At 40.1% G+C, this 14,869-nt stretch overlaps 1 protein-coding gene across 2 annotated transcripts; it reads left to right on the plus strand.

Moving 5' to 3' along the window:
* Positions 1 to 14,449, plus strand: PIN1 (peptidylprolyl cis/trans isomerase, NIMA-interacting 1). 2 transcript variants are annotated; one of them, XM_075206865.1, is made up of 4 exons: positions 1 to 76; positions 6,850 to 7,050; positions 9,940 to 10,050; positions 11,277 to 14,449. In XM_075206865.1, exons 2-4 carry the CDS (start codon positions 6,873 to 6,875, stop codon positions 11,384 to 11,386), a joined length of 399 nt encoding a protein of 132 aa, XP_075062966.1. In that variant the 5' UTR covers positions 1 to 76; positions 6,850 to 6,872; the 3' UTR covers positions 11,387 to 14,449. The 2 variants fall into 2 exon arrangements, with proteins under 2 accessions (XP_075062966.1, XP_075062965.1); XM_075206864.1 differs by lacking the exon at positions 1 to 76 and adding an exon at positions 542 to 658.
* The last annotated feature ends 420 nt before the right edge of the window (positions 14,450 to 14,869 follow it).

The following is a 14,869-nucleotide window of genomic DNA, read 5'->3' on the forward strand; positions in this document are numbered from 1 at the left end:
TCATCATCACGGCCCGACAGTGTCAGTGAGGGACAGGACCTGGCAGAGAGAAGCAGCTTTATGGAGCCAACTTAAGGTAAGGAAAGACATGGGGGGGTGGATTTTGAAAGTGTGCCTAGGGCGCCAAGGACCCTAGCACTGGCCCTGCCCCTAAGAGACTCCTATCACACTGAAATAAACATCTAGGTATATGTGGGCATCTGCACAGTAAACCCACTACACAAAAAGAGTGCTTCAGCCAGACCAGACTCTTGGCCGAGTGTCATCGCTCTATCATTCCCTCAGACAGTTCAGTAGATTGAATGGTTGTGTCGGTTAATGTGATAAACGCTGTGCAGTCTACGCATGCGCAGTAACGAGGACAATGCGCACCTCTCTCCCTCACGCCACTCCTTCCCATTTCCCGCTGTCCTGCTTGTTTCCCGGGCCCTCTTATTGGCTCCTTTCCTCCCGCCCTTTGCTTGTATCCCCACAATAATGACGTAGGCGAGCGCCCAGCCATACACAGCGCTCTGTCTCCCTCCGTCTCTGTGTGAAGCGCGGCCAGTAGCGGGCGTCCACGTCACCGGGGGCGGAGCCTAGCCTGACGCAGAAGTGAAGATGGCGGACGAGGAGAAACTGCCGCCCGGGTGGGAGAAGCGGATGAGCCGCAGCTCTGGTAATAATGACGGCCCGTATCCTATGTGCACATGTGATGTGCTCAGTGGTGGTTGGACCCGTACGGCCCTGCTGGTGCTCCGTCATTAATCAGATGCTGCGTGTGGGAGCGATCTGCATAGTGTGCTGGAGCGGTGTAATAACACAGGGCAGGATGTACATGGTCACGGCGCAGGGGGGCGATATAGGCCTCTAGCTGTAGGCTGGGCTGCACGTTTGCAATAGTGGGAGTGGGTGGGCCCCTTTCCTACGTGCACAGTGAGTGTGGACAGGATATTCTCACATTTTCTATTATTATTTGTACCTCATATTGAATTACTTACAGTTATAACTTTATTCCTTCAGATCACTTTTGTTCCTACAGCTGACTATATTTGGTGCATTATAGTTTTGTCTATAATACGGTTTATTTGATCCTTTTATTTTTGCCCTATAATTTTTGTACTATAATTCACTATCTGATATGTTGTAAAATTATACTTTTAACAAGGTGTGCATTGCTATATTTAAATTAGCTATGTACCATATGCTTTTTTTTATTTCCTTTAATCCACATACAATTTCTTTATGCTGGTTTTAGACCCTTATCCCTTGAAACAGGTCTCCCATAGTGCCAGTTGTCTGCTCTGGCATGCACAACTGAAAATGTCAATGTTAGCTGCCTGTTCGTGTACAGGGACCAACTGTAAATTACATGTTGTAGTTACAGAATTAGGGTACACATCCCATAGCACCTTTTGTTCTACTAATTCCAACCCCTGGAACAGGTCACACACAGTGCCAGGTGTCCAGTTACTTGCAATGGGGCAGTAGTATTGTATAATCCCTCTTTCTGCTCCAGTAATGAATGAAACAAAATATTAACCTGGTCTTTCCAGTTAAAAAACATTTAAAAGCATTTATCTCTAGTGCTCAAAGTACAGAAACTGGTGTTTTAAGAATATGGGGCCTGATTCATTAAGGATCTTAATTTAAGAAACTTCTTATCTAAGTCTCCTGGAAAAAAACATGTTACAATGCAAGGGGTGCAAATTAGCATTCTGTTTTGCACATTAGCTCAATACTGACCGTTTTTTCATGTAGCACACAAATACTTGATAGCTTATTTGTACACTGAAATTTAAAGTTGATATTTGTGTGTTACATGAAAAAACAGTCAGTATTTAACTTATGTGCAAAACAGAATTCTAATTTGCACCCCTTGCATTGTAACATGGTTTTGTCCAGGAGACTTAGATAAGAAGTTTCTAAAGTTAAGATCCTTAATGAATCAGGCCCATGGTGCTTAACTACAATAACACTTAACCAGTGGTTCCCAAACTTTTGCAGTTTGCGGCACCCTTAGAGTCTCCACATTTTTTCAAGGCACCCCTCCAAAATAATTATTGAGCAGTCCTGTTTTAGAAGTAGTATTTAGGTCAGGACAGAAATACTTATTTAGTTGTATGCAAAAATGCCCCCTCTGCATCCAGACACTGCCCTCAGGCACTCTGTTCCCTCTGCATCCAGACACACTGCCCCCTCTCTCACGATGTCCCCCCCCCCCTCTGCCCTCTCTCACGATGTCCCCCCCCCTCTGCCCTCTCTCACGATGTCCCCCCTCCTCTGCCCCGCTGTCACGCTCCCTCTCACCCCTCTGCCACGCGCCAGCCATAGAAAAAAAAGAGAGAGCACAGAAACTTACCAATCCGCCGGGACCCAGCAGCCTTCTCTCTCCCGCAGCTGTCACTGATGTCGATATTCAGTGACAGCTGCGGGAGAGAGGAGGCTGCTGGGTCCCGGCGCCCGGCGGATTGGTAAGTTTCTGTGTTCTTTCATTTTTTCAATGCTTGGCCCGCGGCACCCCAGTGACAGCGCCCCTGGGAGCTGCGTCGCACAGTTTGGGAACCGCCGCCTTAAACTATGCAAAATAATACATGCAGGACTGTATTTAACATAGATAGTTTTCTTTGCCATCATGACAGGCATGAATTCTTGGGAGGGTGACCATATGTCTGTTTTACATTGGTACCCATGCTGTTGCACAAGCCAACCCTAATAGGGCATTGACCAATATATAATTGTGTGATAGTGAGTGTCCGCTGGGATTCGCCTGACATACCTCAGACTTTCCCCTGCAAGGTTACTCGTGGGTATAGCTCAGGAGCTAGGCAAGTATTTTCAGACAGAACTGATTTAGTTAAGGGTTCACAGAATGTCGATAGCCGTTCTATATAGAGCACTGCAAACATAACCATTTCACAAGCCCAACAGAGGAAGCAATACAGTCCTGGATACTTATTGGTCACCCTCTCTCCAAAGAGTATCTTGGCAGATCAATCTGTGCTTGCTCTTTCCGCCACAGGGCACTGGTCAGGTCCAATGTCGCCCCGCTTTTGGCAGACCCATATTAACATAAGACTTAACAGTGTCTTACTGGATGGGTTCTGGAATTGTAGCAAGGCTTCCCAGCCCAGACACTGCTCCTTTTAAGCCTGAATTGGTTCCCACTGTAGGAGGTGTTGGATTACTGTCTATGTCTTCAATGGTACCTGCTTATTTTCTGGGCAAGATGAAGTGAGTCCCATCCTGCACATTGCCATCTCCCTATAGCAGTCAAGCACAATGGGCATCACTGTAGCACACATGAAGTTAATCACTTTGATAAGGGGAATGTCCTTATCAGTGTGTATGCCAGGCAGATGTAACCTTTATTAGAATAGCCCACTCACCCACTCTCGTTACAGCTACTAATGGGCAACTTACTGAGCATTAACAATGATATGTTATCTTTATGGGCATTACCACACTCGGGTTAGCATAGGTTTTAGAAGTGGGGGTTTTGTGGCGCAGTTGTCTGTGAGGAAGAGAAGAAGGGAGAGTGGGAAAATCTCATAAATTAGGGGTCTACTATACCTACTTTTCTTGAAAATTTATCGGTGGATGTGAAAAGAGACTCTGTCATGGGTGAGTGTGATGGGAGTATCAATTGTCCTTGTATGTATCTGCCATCACCAACATTTATATAGCGCCAGGAAATTCTTTAGCACTTTTCAATTGGGCTCAGTTATCCTTGTACTATGTACCAGCTTTCCTTGAAGAATTGTTTCTTCTTTGTAGTTTTTTCTCTTCTTTCTTCTGTACTTTGTTTCCTTTTACTTCCCTTTTTTGGTGGGGTTCTGTGCCTCCAGTATAGCAGTTTTGTTATAGTTCATAGCATTTAAGTTTATAACTCTTATGTACATTGGAGGTAGGGAGAGTGCGGATGGGTTGGTGGGGCTGGGTGCTGTAATGGCTCAGTCTTGTGTGTAAAGCTGAGTTGTTAGTAGCTTTCAAGTGTTTATAACTTTTATGCACACTGAGGGTGGGGAGAGAGTTTAACAAATCAAATGCTCTTCTAAATAGCCTGTTTTGTTGAAGTAGGTGCTGGCAGTGCTAAATCTAGTCATGTCCTGTGCAGGGTAATAACCCAACACCTTCTAGTGCAGAGGTGCTCTAACTCAGTCCTCAAGAGCTACTTACAGTTTGTGTTTTCAGGATTTCTTTAATCGTACACATGTGAGTTATTTTCTTCTAGGACAGTAATTATCCCACCTGTTTCATCATCATGTATTTATATAGCGCCACTAATTCCGCAGCACTGTACAGAGAACACACTCACATCAGTCCCTGCCCCATTGGAGCTTACAGTCTAAATTCCCTAACGTACACAGGCAGACAGAAACACAGACTAGGGTCAATTTGTTAGCAGCCAATTAACCTACCAGTATGTCTTTGGATTGTGGGAGGAAACCCACACAAACACGGGGAGAACATACAAACTCCACACAGATAAGGCCATGCTGTGAGACAGAAGTGCTAACCACTAAGCCACCATTTCTGTAGACAGAAATCCTGAAAACATGACCTGTTGGTCTGGGACTGGGTTTGAGCACCTCTGTTCTAGTACATGTGTTACCCTATCTAAGGCACAGATTTGAGGTTAGAATGCTGCAAGAATTGGTTATACCTAATAATTTTGTATGTGAAAATTATAATTTAGAAGTACAACAGTTTAGGAGAAGGGGAAATGTGTAATTTTATGTTTTTGATGTTAGTATTGTTCTAAAGCCAACAGCATGTATTGTAAAATTATCCTTTTAAAAACATTGAGTGAGATTATTCAGTTTACATGCTTGTTTCTCCCAGGGGAGAGGTATTATACTCGCTTGGATATATATATATATAACCCGTAATGAACTTGCTAACTTGGGGAAAAAATAATAGTAATCCAGTTCTATAAGCGATTTATAAGCTAGATATGTCTGTCTTTATTGGATAAGGGCCATACAGTATGTAATCTATTACACTGGAATGATCCCACGTGGTATTTCCCATCTGTGGTGTAGAAGTGGGAAAGGGTAATTAAATATCAGAAACTAAGTCTGGTCTCACACATAAATTTTTATTCTTTCCATACAAGCAATTTCTCTTTTAGGCAATCGCATAAATATACAATTGAGACATGCACGAGACGGACTTAGCACTTTATTTTTAATCCAGTATTTTTTTCAAACTGTAAAGCTGGACACTGACTCATTTTTCTTGTTTTTGAATGAATGACCATGTTTAATCAGCTTGTTCATCAAAAATCAATTGCTTCACATACATTACAATTCTGGATTGAATTGGCAGGAAGACATCTGTAGTGCATGCACAAATTAGGATAGTTATAAGATTGCTAGATTTTAATTGTAATACACACTTTTCAGTCAGCTTTAGACTTTTTTTTTTTTTATTCAGATAAAACATTTTCCACTTATAACCAACAGATTATCATTCAATTTGGCCATCTACATCCGATTGTATTAGATGGATTGTTACTCACATATACTGTGTCTTTAAAACAAAAAATAAATGATTAGATACGATTGAATGTCTGGATTGTAACATTCTGTAGTCAAAAATTAGTCATCATAACCACAAAGAAAAAAAGCGTCCTGAAATTAATCTTTATTACATGTGTCAAAAGCAACCTTTGAAAAAGAATGTTTCAAAACAGTTGAACATGAGGCTGGCCGTTCATATCAACCTGAAAAGTGCAAATACTTAATACCAGATAATATTTTTTGTTCATTGCAAAAAAAAAGTGATTGCTTCACACACTAAACTTTTGCTCTAAGCAGAAAATACATTTTGCACAATGTCAGGCAGTAGATTAATGTTTAGAATGTAATCTTACAATTACAGTAATTTAATTAGTTTATATTTGATCCTTATGGATGGAAACTTTGCCAAATGCCCAATATCACCGGCAACAGTGCAACTTATTCAGATTATTTTCTGGGCACAGTATTGCTTACTATACAGTTTGCTGGAGAATCCTTTTAAATGCTGGAGTGGCAATACATATTTCTTGCAGCTCTAGAAGACTGGAATTTTTTTGCAACTATAAGTGTTCAAATGACCTTGTGTCATAAAGCAGAATGGTAGAAAGAAATATAGTATCAATGGTCTGCAGAAAAAGGTATTCATATGTAGCTTTGCAAGCTGCAAGGCAAGCTGTTGTCAGAGAAACCCAATAGATCCAGGAAAAACCCTTCATTGAGGAATAAAAAGAAGTGGATGTATCGGGTTATTGAGATACTAATTGTCACCTGTGAGAATATTCACAGTGCTTTGCACCTTTGTTGAACAGGTATTGGAACCAGTGAAATTAAAATTAAACTCTGAGCCAACGTATAACCTGCCACTGCAATACGAGCAGCATATTTGAAAAATCTAAAACTGCTTTGCTTATTATTCAACTTTAATTTTCCCATTTAATACGATACCGGGTATCATAAATATTCCACTAAAAATGGATAAAACCAAAAATAAATTACATAGAGAGCTATTATCCTGCACATGGGAGCCCATCTAACAATTTCAATACTCTGAATTGTAACTGGAAAAGTGAGGGGGGGTTGTTCGTGCAGAAGAGGGACTATTGGGTAATCCGCTAACATGATTTATTGCGCTCATAGCTTAATTCTAGTTCAACAATGAGATTTTGAGATGTTGGAATGGAGCCACATATACAGCTACTGGCTCAGCACATGTAATTACAGCAGGATGGTCTGGGAATCCTTTTGTCCAGAGAAAGACTGAAGCACAGTAACGTTTACTGCAGAACACGAGAAACACTTGTTTTCTATCGGTGATGACGTGTACTTTGCACACTTTATTTTACAGGACGTGTGTATTATTTCAACCATATGACCAATGCCAGTCAGTGGGAGAGGCCCAGTGCAGGCGGTAAAAATGGACAAGGTGATCCGACAAAGGTGCGATGTTCTCACCTATTGGTGAAGCACAGTCAGTCCAGGCGTCCTTCATCATGGAGACAGGAGAGAATCACACGTACCAAAGACGAGGCCCTGGAACTCATTAATGGTACGTAAGCGCTAGATTAAGTGGTGAGTAGAATATTTCTAGTGAGCTGTTCTGATGGACAAAACAACCTTAAATAATCGCCCCTCCACCACCATGCCTGGCAGGTGGGTAGGTTCTTGTAGTGATATGCTGTTTGATTTTTGGTAGACATTGCATTATGCATTTAGGCCAAAAACCACACTTTGGTCTCATCTGTCTAGCTGACTTTGTTACAGAAGACTTTTGTGTTTTGTTCAGATGCATTTTTGCAAATCTAAAACACTCATTTTTTTGTAATTCTTATTTAGTTGGAGAGAATAGGTTTTCTAATGGCTTCCCTTCCATAAAAAACATATTTGTTCAGTCAATTTTTTTTTAAATGACCTAGATTTTGGGTTCTTTGCGATTTGTCTGAGCATCATACGACCTGATCTTTGGGTGAATTTGCTGGGATGCCTAAGAGTCCCTAAAAGGGTTTGTAACTGGCCCGACAGGTGGCAGGCCATTAGTTTGCACCTTCTTAACAGATGTCTTGGTGTGGTGGTAAAACAAATCAGACTGAATTGACAATATGTAGAAGTGGTAGCCCTTTCTGAGGATCAAACAAGGCCGTGCACTTGAGTAGACATACCTGGCTCAATAGACCTCCTGTATGGATTTCACACCTGGCTTCTTTTTGTTGGCTTATTTATTGCTTGTTTGCATAAATAATGACACAGTTAAATCTGGTATGAGTTACTTGTCACTAGGGCTGTGCGAGAGGGGTTACTGCCCAGGGTGCTATGCTGCAGGGGGCTGCAGTTTATATATATTTTAGGTTATTTTGATTAAAATTGAAAGCTAAGGGGGCAACAATTTTCCTTCTCACCCCAGGGCGCTAAAATATTAAGTTATGGCTCTGCTTGTCACTTTACATTTATCAAAATTTAGAACTTGGTGAAGACCAGATGATTGTTTACTATGTCCCTAAGAATTTCAGATGTCAGTATAATGCTTGTTAACCCTTAGATATGCATAATTTATTGCAACATTGTGTGCATGGTTCTCAATGTGTTTTATTCTAGGCCCTTCTGCATGTCACTGCCATAAACTCTAGAAGCTCTCCCACCAGAGGGCGGTCCAACATGCAGGGTAGACCTATATCTGGGTTCTTCTGTCTGTCAGTACTATTAGATCATGTAAACCTCAAATTGAAGTAGTTTATCCTTAATCTATTATTGGTGGCAAAAGGCAAGGCCCATTAAACTAACCAATAATCCCTAGTTAAAATAAGTATAATTATACTTTTTCTAACCCTGTGTAAAATGGTTACTGGCCACATCACTGGAACAATTGTCTGTGATTAAAAGCCCAATTCTATGCTTGTGAAAATGAGCCACTGTGTATATACAGCAGCACAACTCAAAGCCAAGAAGGTAATGACTCTGTGTGCTACCTGCAGAACACTTCAGTGATGTACACCGCATAGGGCTGGAGAACAAAATGTTTAAAGAAGATGCACCCTACAATAGCACTAAATATAACTCCTGCATGACTGCTGCTGGGGGGGAGGGAGTGCTCTGTGGCAGTTGCCTTCTTCATCAATGGTTTGTCACCTCATGCTCATCCCTTGAATATAGTTCCACTAGCTGTGGGAAGATGGACTTTGTTCTAAGTAGACATTCCTTTTTAAGGCCCTTTTAGTAACTTATTTATGCAGGTTTTTTTGTTTTGTTTATTAAAATAAGATTAAGCAAAACAAGCTATGCAAAGGGTAACATTACACCATAAATAACACAAAATATACAAATACATCAAATAACAGTTTATGGGGAATTTGCATAGAGGAGGATAAACCCAGGATCTGTCTAAAAGATTAGGCACAAAGAAGACGCAGGTTAGGCAAGCTAGAAGTCCCAAACTTGAGAACATTTATGGGGACAGCCTGTATTATGTGAGTGAGCCTATAAATAAGAAGTGTGCCATTCACAAAGGTCAACCACTTAGGCAAAGTTGGAGTGTCGGTTTTCTTCCATTTGAAAGATATGACCTTTTTAGCATCAAAACTGATTAAGATTTTCTTATATGCTTCCTCTCCACTACTTCATGTACAGTACCAAGTAGAAACACTAGAGAGTACTAAGCTTATATTAGATGTAAAAATGTGATTTGTTTGCTATAAGGGAAATATATGCATGTGGTCCCATAAGGATTATAAGGGATAAAAAAAACCTTAACTGTCTGGCATGTAAGTCATTAGCTGCCTCTAATATGGAACCACATTTGTAGGATGTAATTGGCCCTATATAAATGTTTATTCCTGGAGGAAATTGCCACTTCCACATAAGTATCTACATTTTTCCAGTCCTCTGACAACACTGATATGTCCAATTTCAGTTTAAGAGGTAACGCAAATGAGCAGTACAAGTTGAGGCTATTTATACAGTTTGTATAATTGTGTTCCTGTTATTATATATGTATGATTACAATCATCATTTAAACAGTGACAGTATCAATTTGCAACCTGTTGTTGATTAGGCATGCCTGTTAATGGCCAGTAACTCCAGCCACTATATCCAGAATAAAGTAGAACAAACCTGAAAATTGTTCCACAAATAACATTGCAGAATAAGTGGTGTAACCCATAGCAACCAGATTGTTGCCGTGTGCACAGAGCTACTTTAATATAAATTTTCCGTGCATTTATCACTGATCTCTATGGAGACGCTAATGTTGCAGCACAGACAGAAGGAAATGGAATAGACTACGATCCCCATCACTGCTCCAGCATCCATCTTTGTAAAGCACCTGTGTAGAACAGTGTTCAGAAGTGTCCTCCAATGTACTTTTATGTCATAGTATTGAGCTGTGTTTATCTTGTACATTTCTTTAGAGAACTTATATTGTCTTCCTGCTTGTCTTCGTTCACAGGCTACATACAGAAAATTAAATCCGGAGATGAGGATTTTGAAGCTCTGGCCTCTCAGTTCAGTGACTGCAGCTCTGCTAAGGCCGGGGGAGACTTGGGCAATTTTGGGAGAGGCATGTTCACGTTTTTGTGTTTTTAGTGTCTATTAGTTAATGCAGATTCGCAGGAGAAATGTAGGTAAAGACATCACTTCCTACTGCTAACGGCGCCTTGGTAACTTCCTGTTATGCTCATCTTAGTCTGGGCTGGGCTTTACTGGTCACTGTGACGGGAATATAAGTTGTCCTTGTGCCCATAGCAATGATTATTATGGTAGGTGCGGTGAGACAAAATGGCCGTTCTCTTCAGGTATGAAGTCTCGCTCTTGTTTTCTTGAGCTAAGACTGCACTTGCAGCAGCTTTTAGTGGCTTCTAGCACTTAAATATGCACCTAAACCCAAACATTAAAAAAAATTGAATATTATATTAAGAAATAACAGCCAATGTCTCACCATCCCTGTGATTCTTCTCCTCCATCCGGGAGCTCCTCTTACACTGAAATAGCTAACCAGACGCACTGTTACTTAATAAGTAGCTGTCTGGTCTAGAGAAAACACAAGGATAATTGAGTAGCAATCGTGGTTTTCCTCGAAGTAGACACTGTGTTGTCTCAGATCACCAGTGCAACACAGAAGCAAAGCTTCACACACAATATGGTGCTATACACGTGAGCTTGAAGGACTAAACTCTATAATGGAGGAGCTGTGATCTCAGTGAAAGTTCCGAGAGCACTTCCAAGTGTGCTGTTTCATGTTAGACAAGCGTAACCTTTTGAGGCATTTATATACGGATTAGTTTGAATATGCTTTTTATACACAATACATGTTCATGAAAAAAATACACACATATGCCTATTAGTCACACCCACTAATTTGCATAACAGCACCCAAATATTTCACGAGGTATCATTTTCCAAGGAGTTTTTTTCCTGCCTTGGACTTTTCTGCAATATACTTTGTAACCACTAGAGGTCCCTACTAATAATACAAAACTATATATGTATAAATTTATATTACACACTTTTTTGATGCACACTCACTATTTTATAACATAAACTTTAAAATAAATCCATACCTACTACTACTAAGTTGTGTTTTTTTGTTTTTTTTTTTGTTTTTATAAAAACCCTTGAGTAGGTAATATCTGTATATATGATACATCTGAATCATAGCAAATGAGATTGACTGTAGCAAATATGACAAATGCAAAGTATTAGGGTGTAATACAATACTTTAAAGCATAATGCTGATCCTCTCCTGAGTTATATATCTATAATTGTATTTCGCTCTCTGTCCGGCAGGTGACATGCAGAAACCATTTGAAGACGCTTCCTTTGCTCTGCGGCCAGGAGAAATGAGTGGCCCGGTCTTCACGGATTCTGGCATCCATATTATACTTCGCACAGATTGAATCCTCTTCTGTGGAAAGAATCGGGGGTCAGGATGTAGACAGGCAGGACGAGGGCAGGTGGGAAGGGGTAGTCTGGGTTTTAAAATACCATGGGAATCACAGAAGATTTCAGAGTGTCAGTTTATCAGCGGTTCATATAATGGGTTTCAGCGGTTATTGGCAGCCTGATATCTGTGTTGAACATTTCAGTTGACAGCAAGGGATCTGCATGAAGGGGCTACTTCTTAAGTCATGGGTTACATGTACACTCCCCCCGTGTGTGAGGTCTACCTAGATGAGTAGGACAATTTACTATTGTTTATATCCTGCATGCCGGGAGCTCTGGCATGTGCTTTAACCACATTGTGTTAAGAACCAGTGGCCAGGATCTAACTTCTGATGTTGTTGCTGGTGGTCTGTGTGGTTCCCAACAGGGACTGAATCTTTAATTTTGCATGATAATTAAAACAGTCATTGCATCAGCCTCTACAAGTCCATTGACATGCTCTGCTTTCTTTAAAGGGTGTATTATTTTTGGTACAATTTCTAGGACTGCCAGCAGGTGTAAATTGTATTCTGTTTAGACGCCTGTCGCCCACACACACACACTGGAATTATTGGTTTTCTCGGCTGAACCAATTTGTGAGTCTTTGCCGACATTGGGATACTGGTTCTGAGCATTGTGTTCAACTGACAAAATGGCTGACTTCACTGTATGTAGCTGTCAGGTTCTGCTTAATCAAATGAGAACTAAGCCTAGGAAACTATGTAATTTTTGATGTTTTATGTTAAAAGTTGCATAAGTACAATGGTGGTAGCAGCCATATTGTGGCATGAACTGATAATGTTCATGAGAATGCATCCTATTAATTCACCAGGAAATGACATCCCTAAGGCACTGATTTGATAGGCTGAGCAATTTAATATACATTTAATTGCTTCCTGCACAGTATGTTAGAAAAGAGATCCACTTCAACATATTGCATTTATGGGGCCCTCCTGTGCTATGTTCATGAAAGGGGTGAAAAGGCAATTTGTCAACCAAAGAGGTTTCTTATCTTTAAAGAGAATGTTCTTTGTGACACAAACAATCCTGTATTTTGTATTAATAAGACTCCAAATATATAAAGTTTTTCAACTTGAAAAAATGACTTGGGAGACAGCAATATCAGTTTGTGCACCCAGACTGTTCAGTGATAGGTCAGCGTTTATAATAAAGTATATATGGCTCGTTAACGAACATTCTTTGTTCGGATTCCTAAACTAAAATATGACATTAATATACTGACAGGTTTCCAATGGGTTTTCATTACTTAAACATGATTTCAGGTTTGGTGTATAACTCAAACCTGAACATGTAGTGTCTGCTGATGTTACTGGTATTCAGTTCCAGTTTACAATGCTGTACACTTCCTAACATCATATGAAACCTGTTTCTCTAAATTCAGCTATGAAAAGGCCTCCACCCCTGGGAGTTGAGCAGGAGAGGTCTCGTTCATCCTGGACCTCCTTAGAAGCAGAGCTGACTTGTGCTGATCAGAGACATGATACCACAGCTTGTTTTGTAAATGACTTTAGAAACACATTCTATGATGTCACATAATTACTTTTGTCCACTCACTGTTAACGTCCCTATGGCCAAATCTGTGGCTGATGGTTTAGGCCTATGTCGTAAAAATAATCTGACTATGAATTTGGTAGCCATTCAATTGTATCTTGTCTACACATTGTGGAGGCAGCTCCTTAATTTGGCTTATCGATTCCTAAATTACTAGTGAATTGACCGACTGTCTTCTAATGAACATTGATCGGTGACCTTGAGCAACACCATGCCTCTGTGATGTCTTTAGTTCTCATGAATATCGGATCAACTCTGAAAAAGGCTTCCGCCTCTGAGTAGGCCGCAGGTTCACTTCAAACATTTTCATTCTTTAAAATAATTTGAGTAAACAGTCATACCTGCCATCTATTTTCAATCAATAGACACGACCCTTAAAATTTAAAATAAAACATGACTTGTTATAATTAGGTCTTTTTGTCTTTAACAAGGTTACTGTTTGTAAGAACTAGCAACTGTTTTACCATTTCTATCATTGGGCCACTGGGTTTATGGTTCCTTTCTAGAGTGTGGCAGATATTTGACACCTATCACAGAATCCTGCCACTCATGTTTAATGTGTACAGAGTAATTGTCAACTTTGTTCACAATGCTTATTTCTTTTACTATTTATAGAAAAAACAATATGTAACCCTGCTCATATCTTTCCTTTTGAAAGTGTCCGCAAAGTGGAAGCTCAGTTTTAGCATCGTATATATTTTAATCCCAATGAATTGTCATGGGAGCGACTCCTGGTTGACAACATGAGCCATATAGGATTACTGTCATATCCTTGCATGTGAATATATACAATTCGTAAATTCCAGGTGTTAAGTTGTGGCTGGACAATATCTTTAAAAGCTGTTGAATGCTGGTTTGGTATATTATCTAAGCAGGCGGTTTGCCATTTAGCTAACCAATTTAATTTTTACAAGGAACACCAAGCCTCTTTTCTATCCTAAAGGGAAGTATATACTGAAGACCCAGCTTCAATCCTCTCTATCTGATATGTACCTGTTGGGTACAGTGGAAGCAGCCCTGCTTCATTAAAGAGTCTCACTAGTTCCTTGTGAATTGACAGCCCACAAAAGGACTGCATCCACTATATAAAAGCATCGGGTGCACTTTAAATATAGCTCACTCTTGGCCAAGGGTCATTATTTAAGGCTGTTGCCGCGCCCCCTGGCATGTCATTGAACTCCCACCTGCTTCTGAAGCCGCATAGACTGAATGTGCCACCCTAGCTTTCCTCCCATTCAATAGATGCAGCTGCCAGGGTTACTGCCAATGCCTATCAAGTTCTTCCACACAAATTGTACGCAACACAATATTTATTAAGCTACTCTAGTGGTTTGGCTCTTAGTTGTCCAGCTGTGGTGTTAAACTTTTTTTTTTTTTTCTTTTTCTTTTTTTTTTTCTTTTTTTTTTTCACTGGTTTTGTTGAGGTAACTTGTATCACAATAAAAGTGCAATGTGTGTACAAGTAATCATTGTATGTGTTATTGCTTAGACTCTTTTTTCTTGCATCAATTGTAAGCAACTAATAAAAGCACAAGCTACAGTCTAAAACACCTCCATCTTGAGGGCTCGTTCACACATGCATCGGAAAAGTAGGTAAAACGCATATAAACTAAAGTGTTTTTGATAATTTTTCCAGAATTTATTGTAGTGGTAGCACCATAGCACATGAAAGTGAAAAATAGGTTGGGCTGTGTTCTACAAATTTAATTGTTCTAAAGTTTTAGAGCATAATGCTGTGAATGAGCCCATGCATCCTATTTTTACTTATTTTGAGGTGCTTGCAAGTGGCTGAAAAGCGCATTAACAGTAGATAGGTGTGTGAATGAGCTCTTAAACATAACATGGAAAACGCATAAAAACCATAAATACATGCCTTATAATGGGGT

Source organism: Mixophyes fleayi, chromosome 4, assembly GCF_038048845.1.
Source record: "Mixophyes fleayi isolate aMixFle1 chromosome 4, aMixFle1.hap1, whole genome shotgun sequence".
Lineage (NCBI taxonomy): Eukaryota > Metazoa > Chordata > Amphibia > Anura > Limnodynastidae > Mixophyes > Mixophyes fleayi.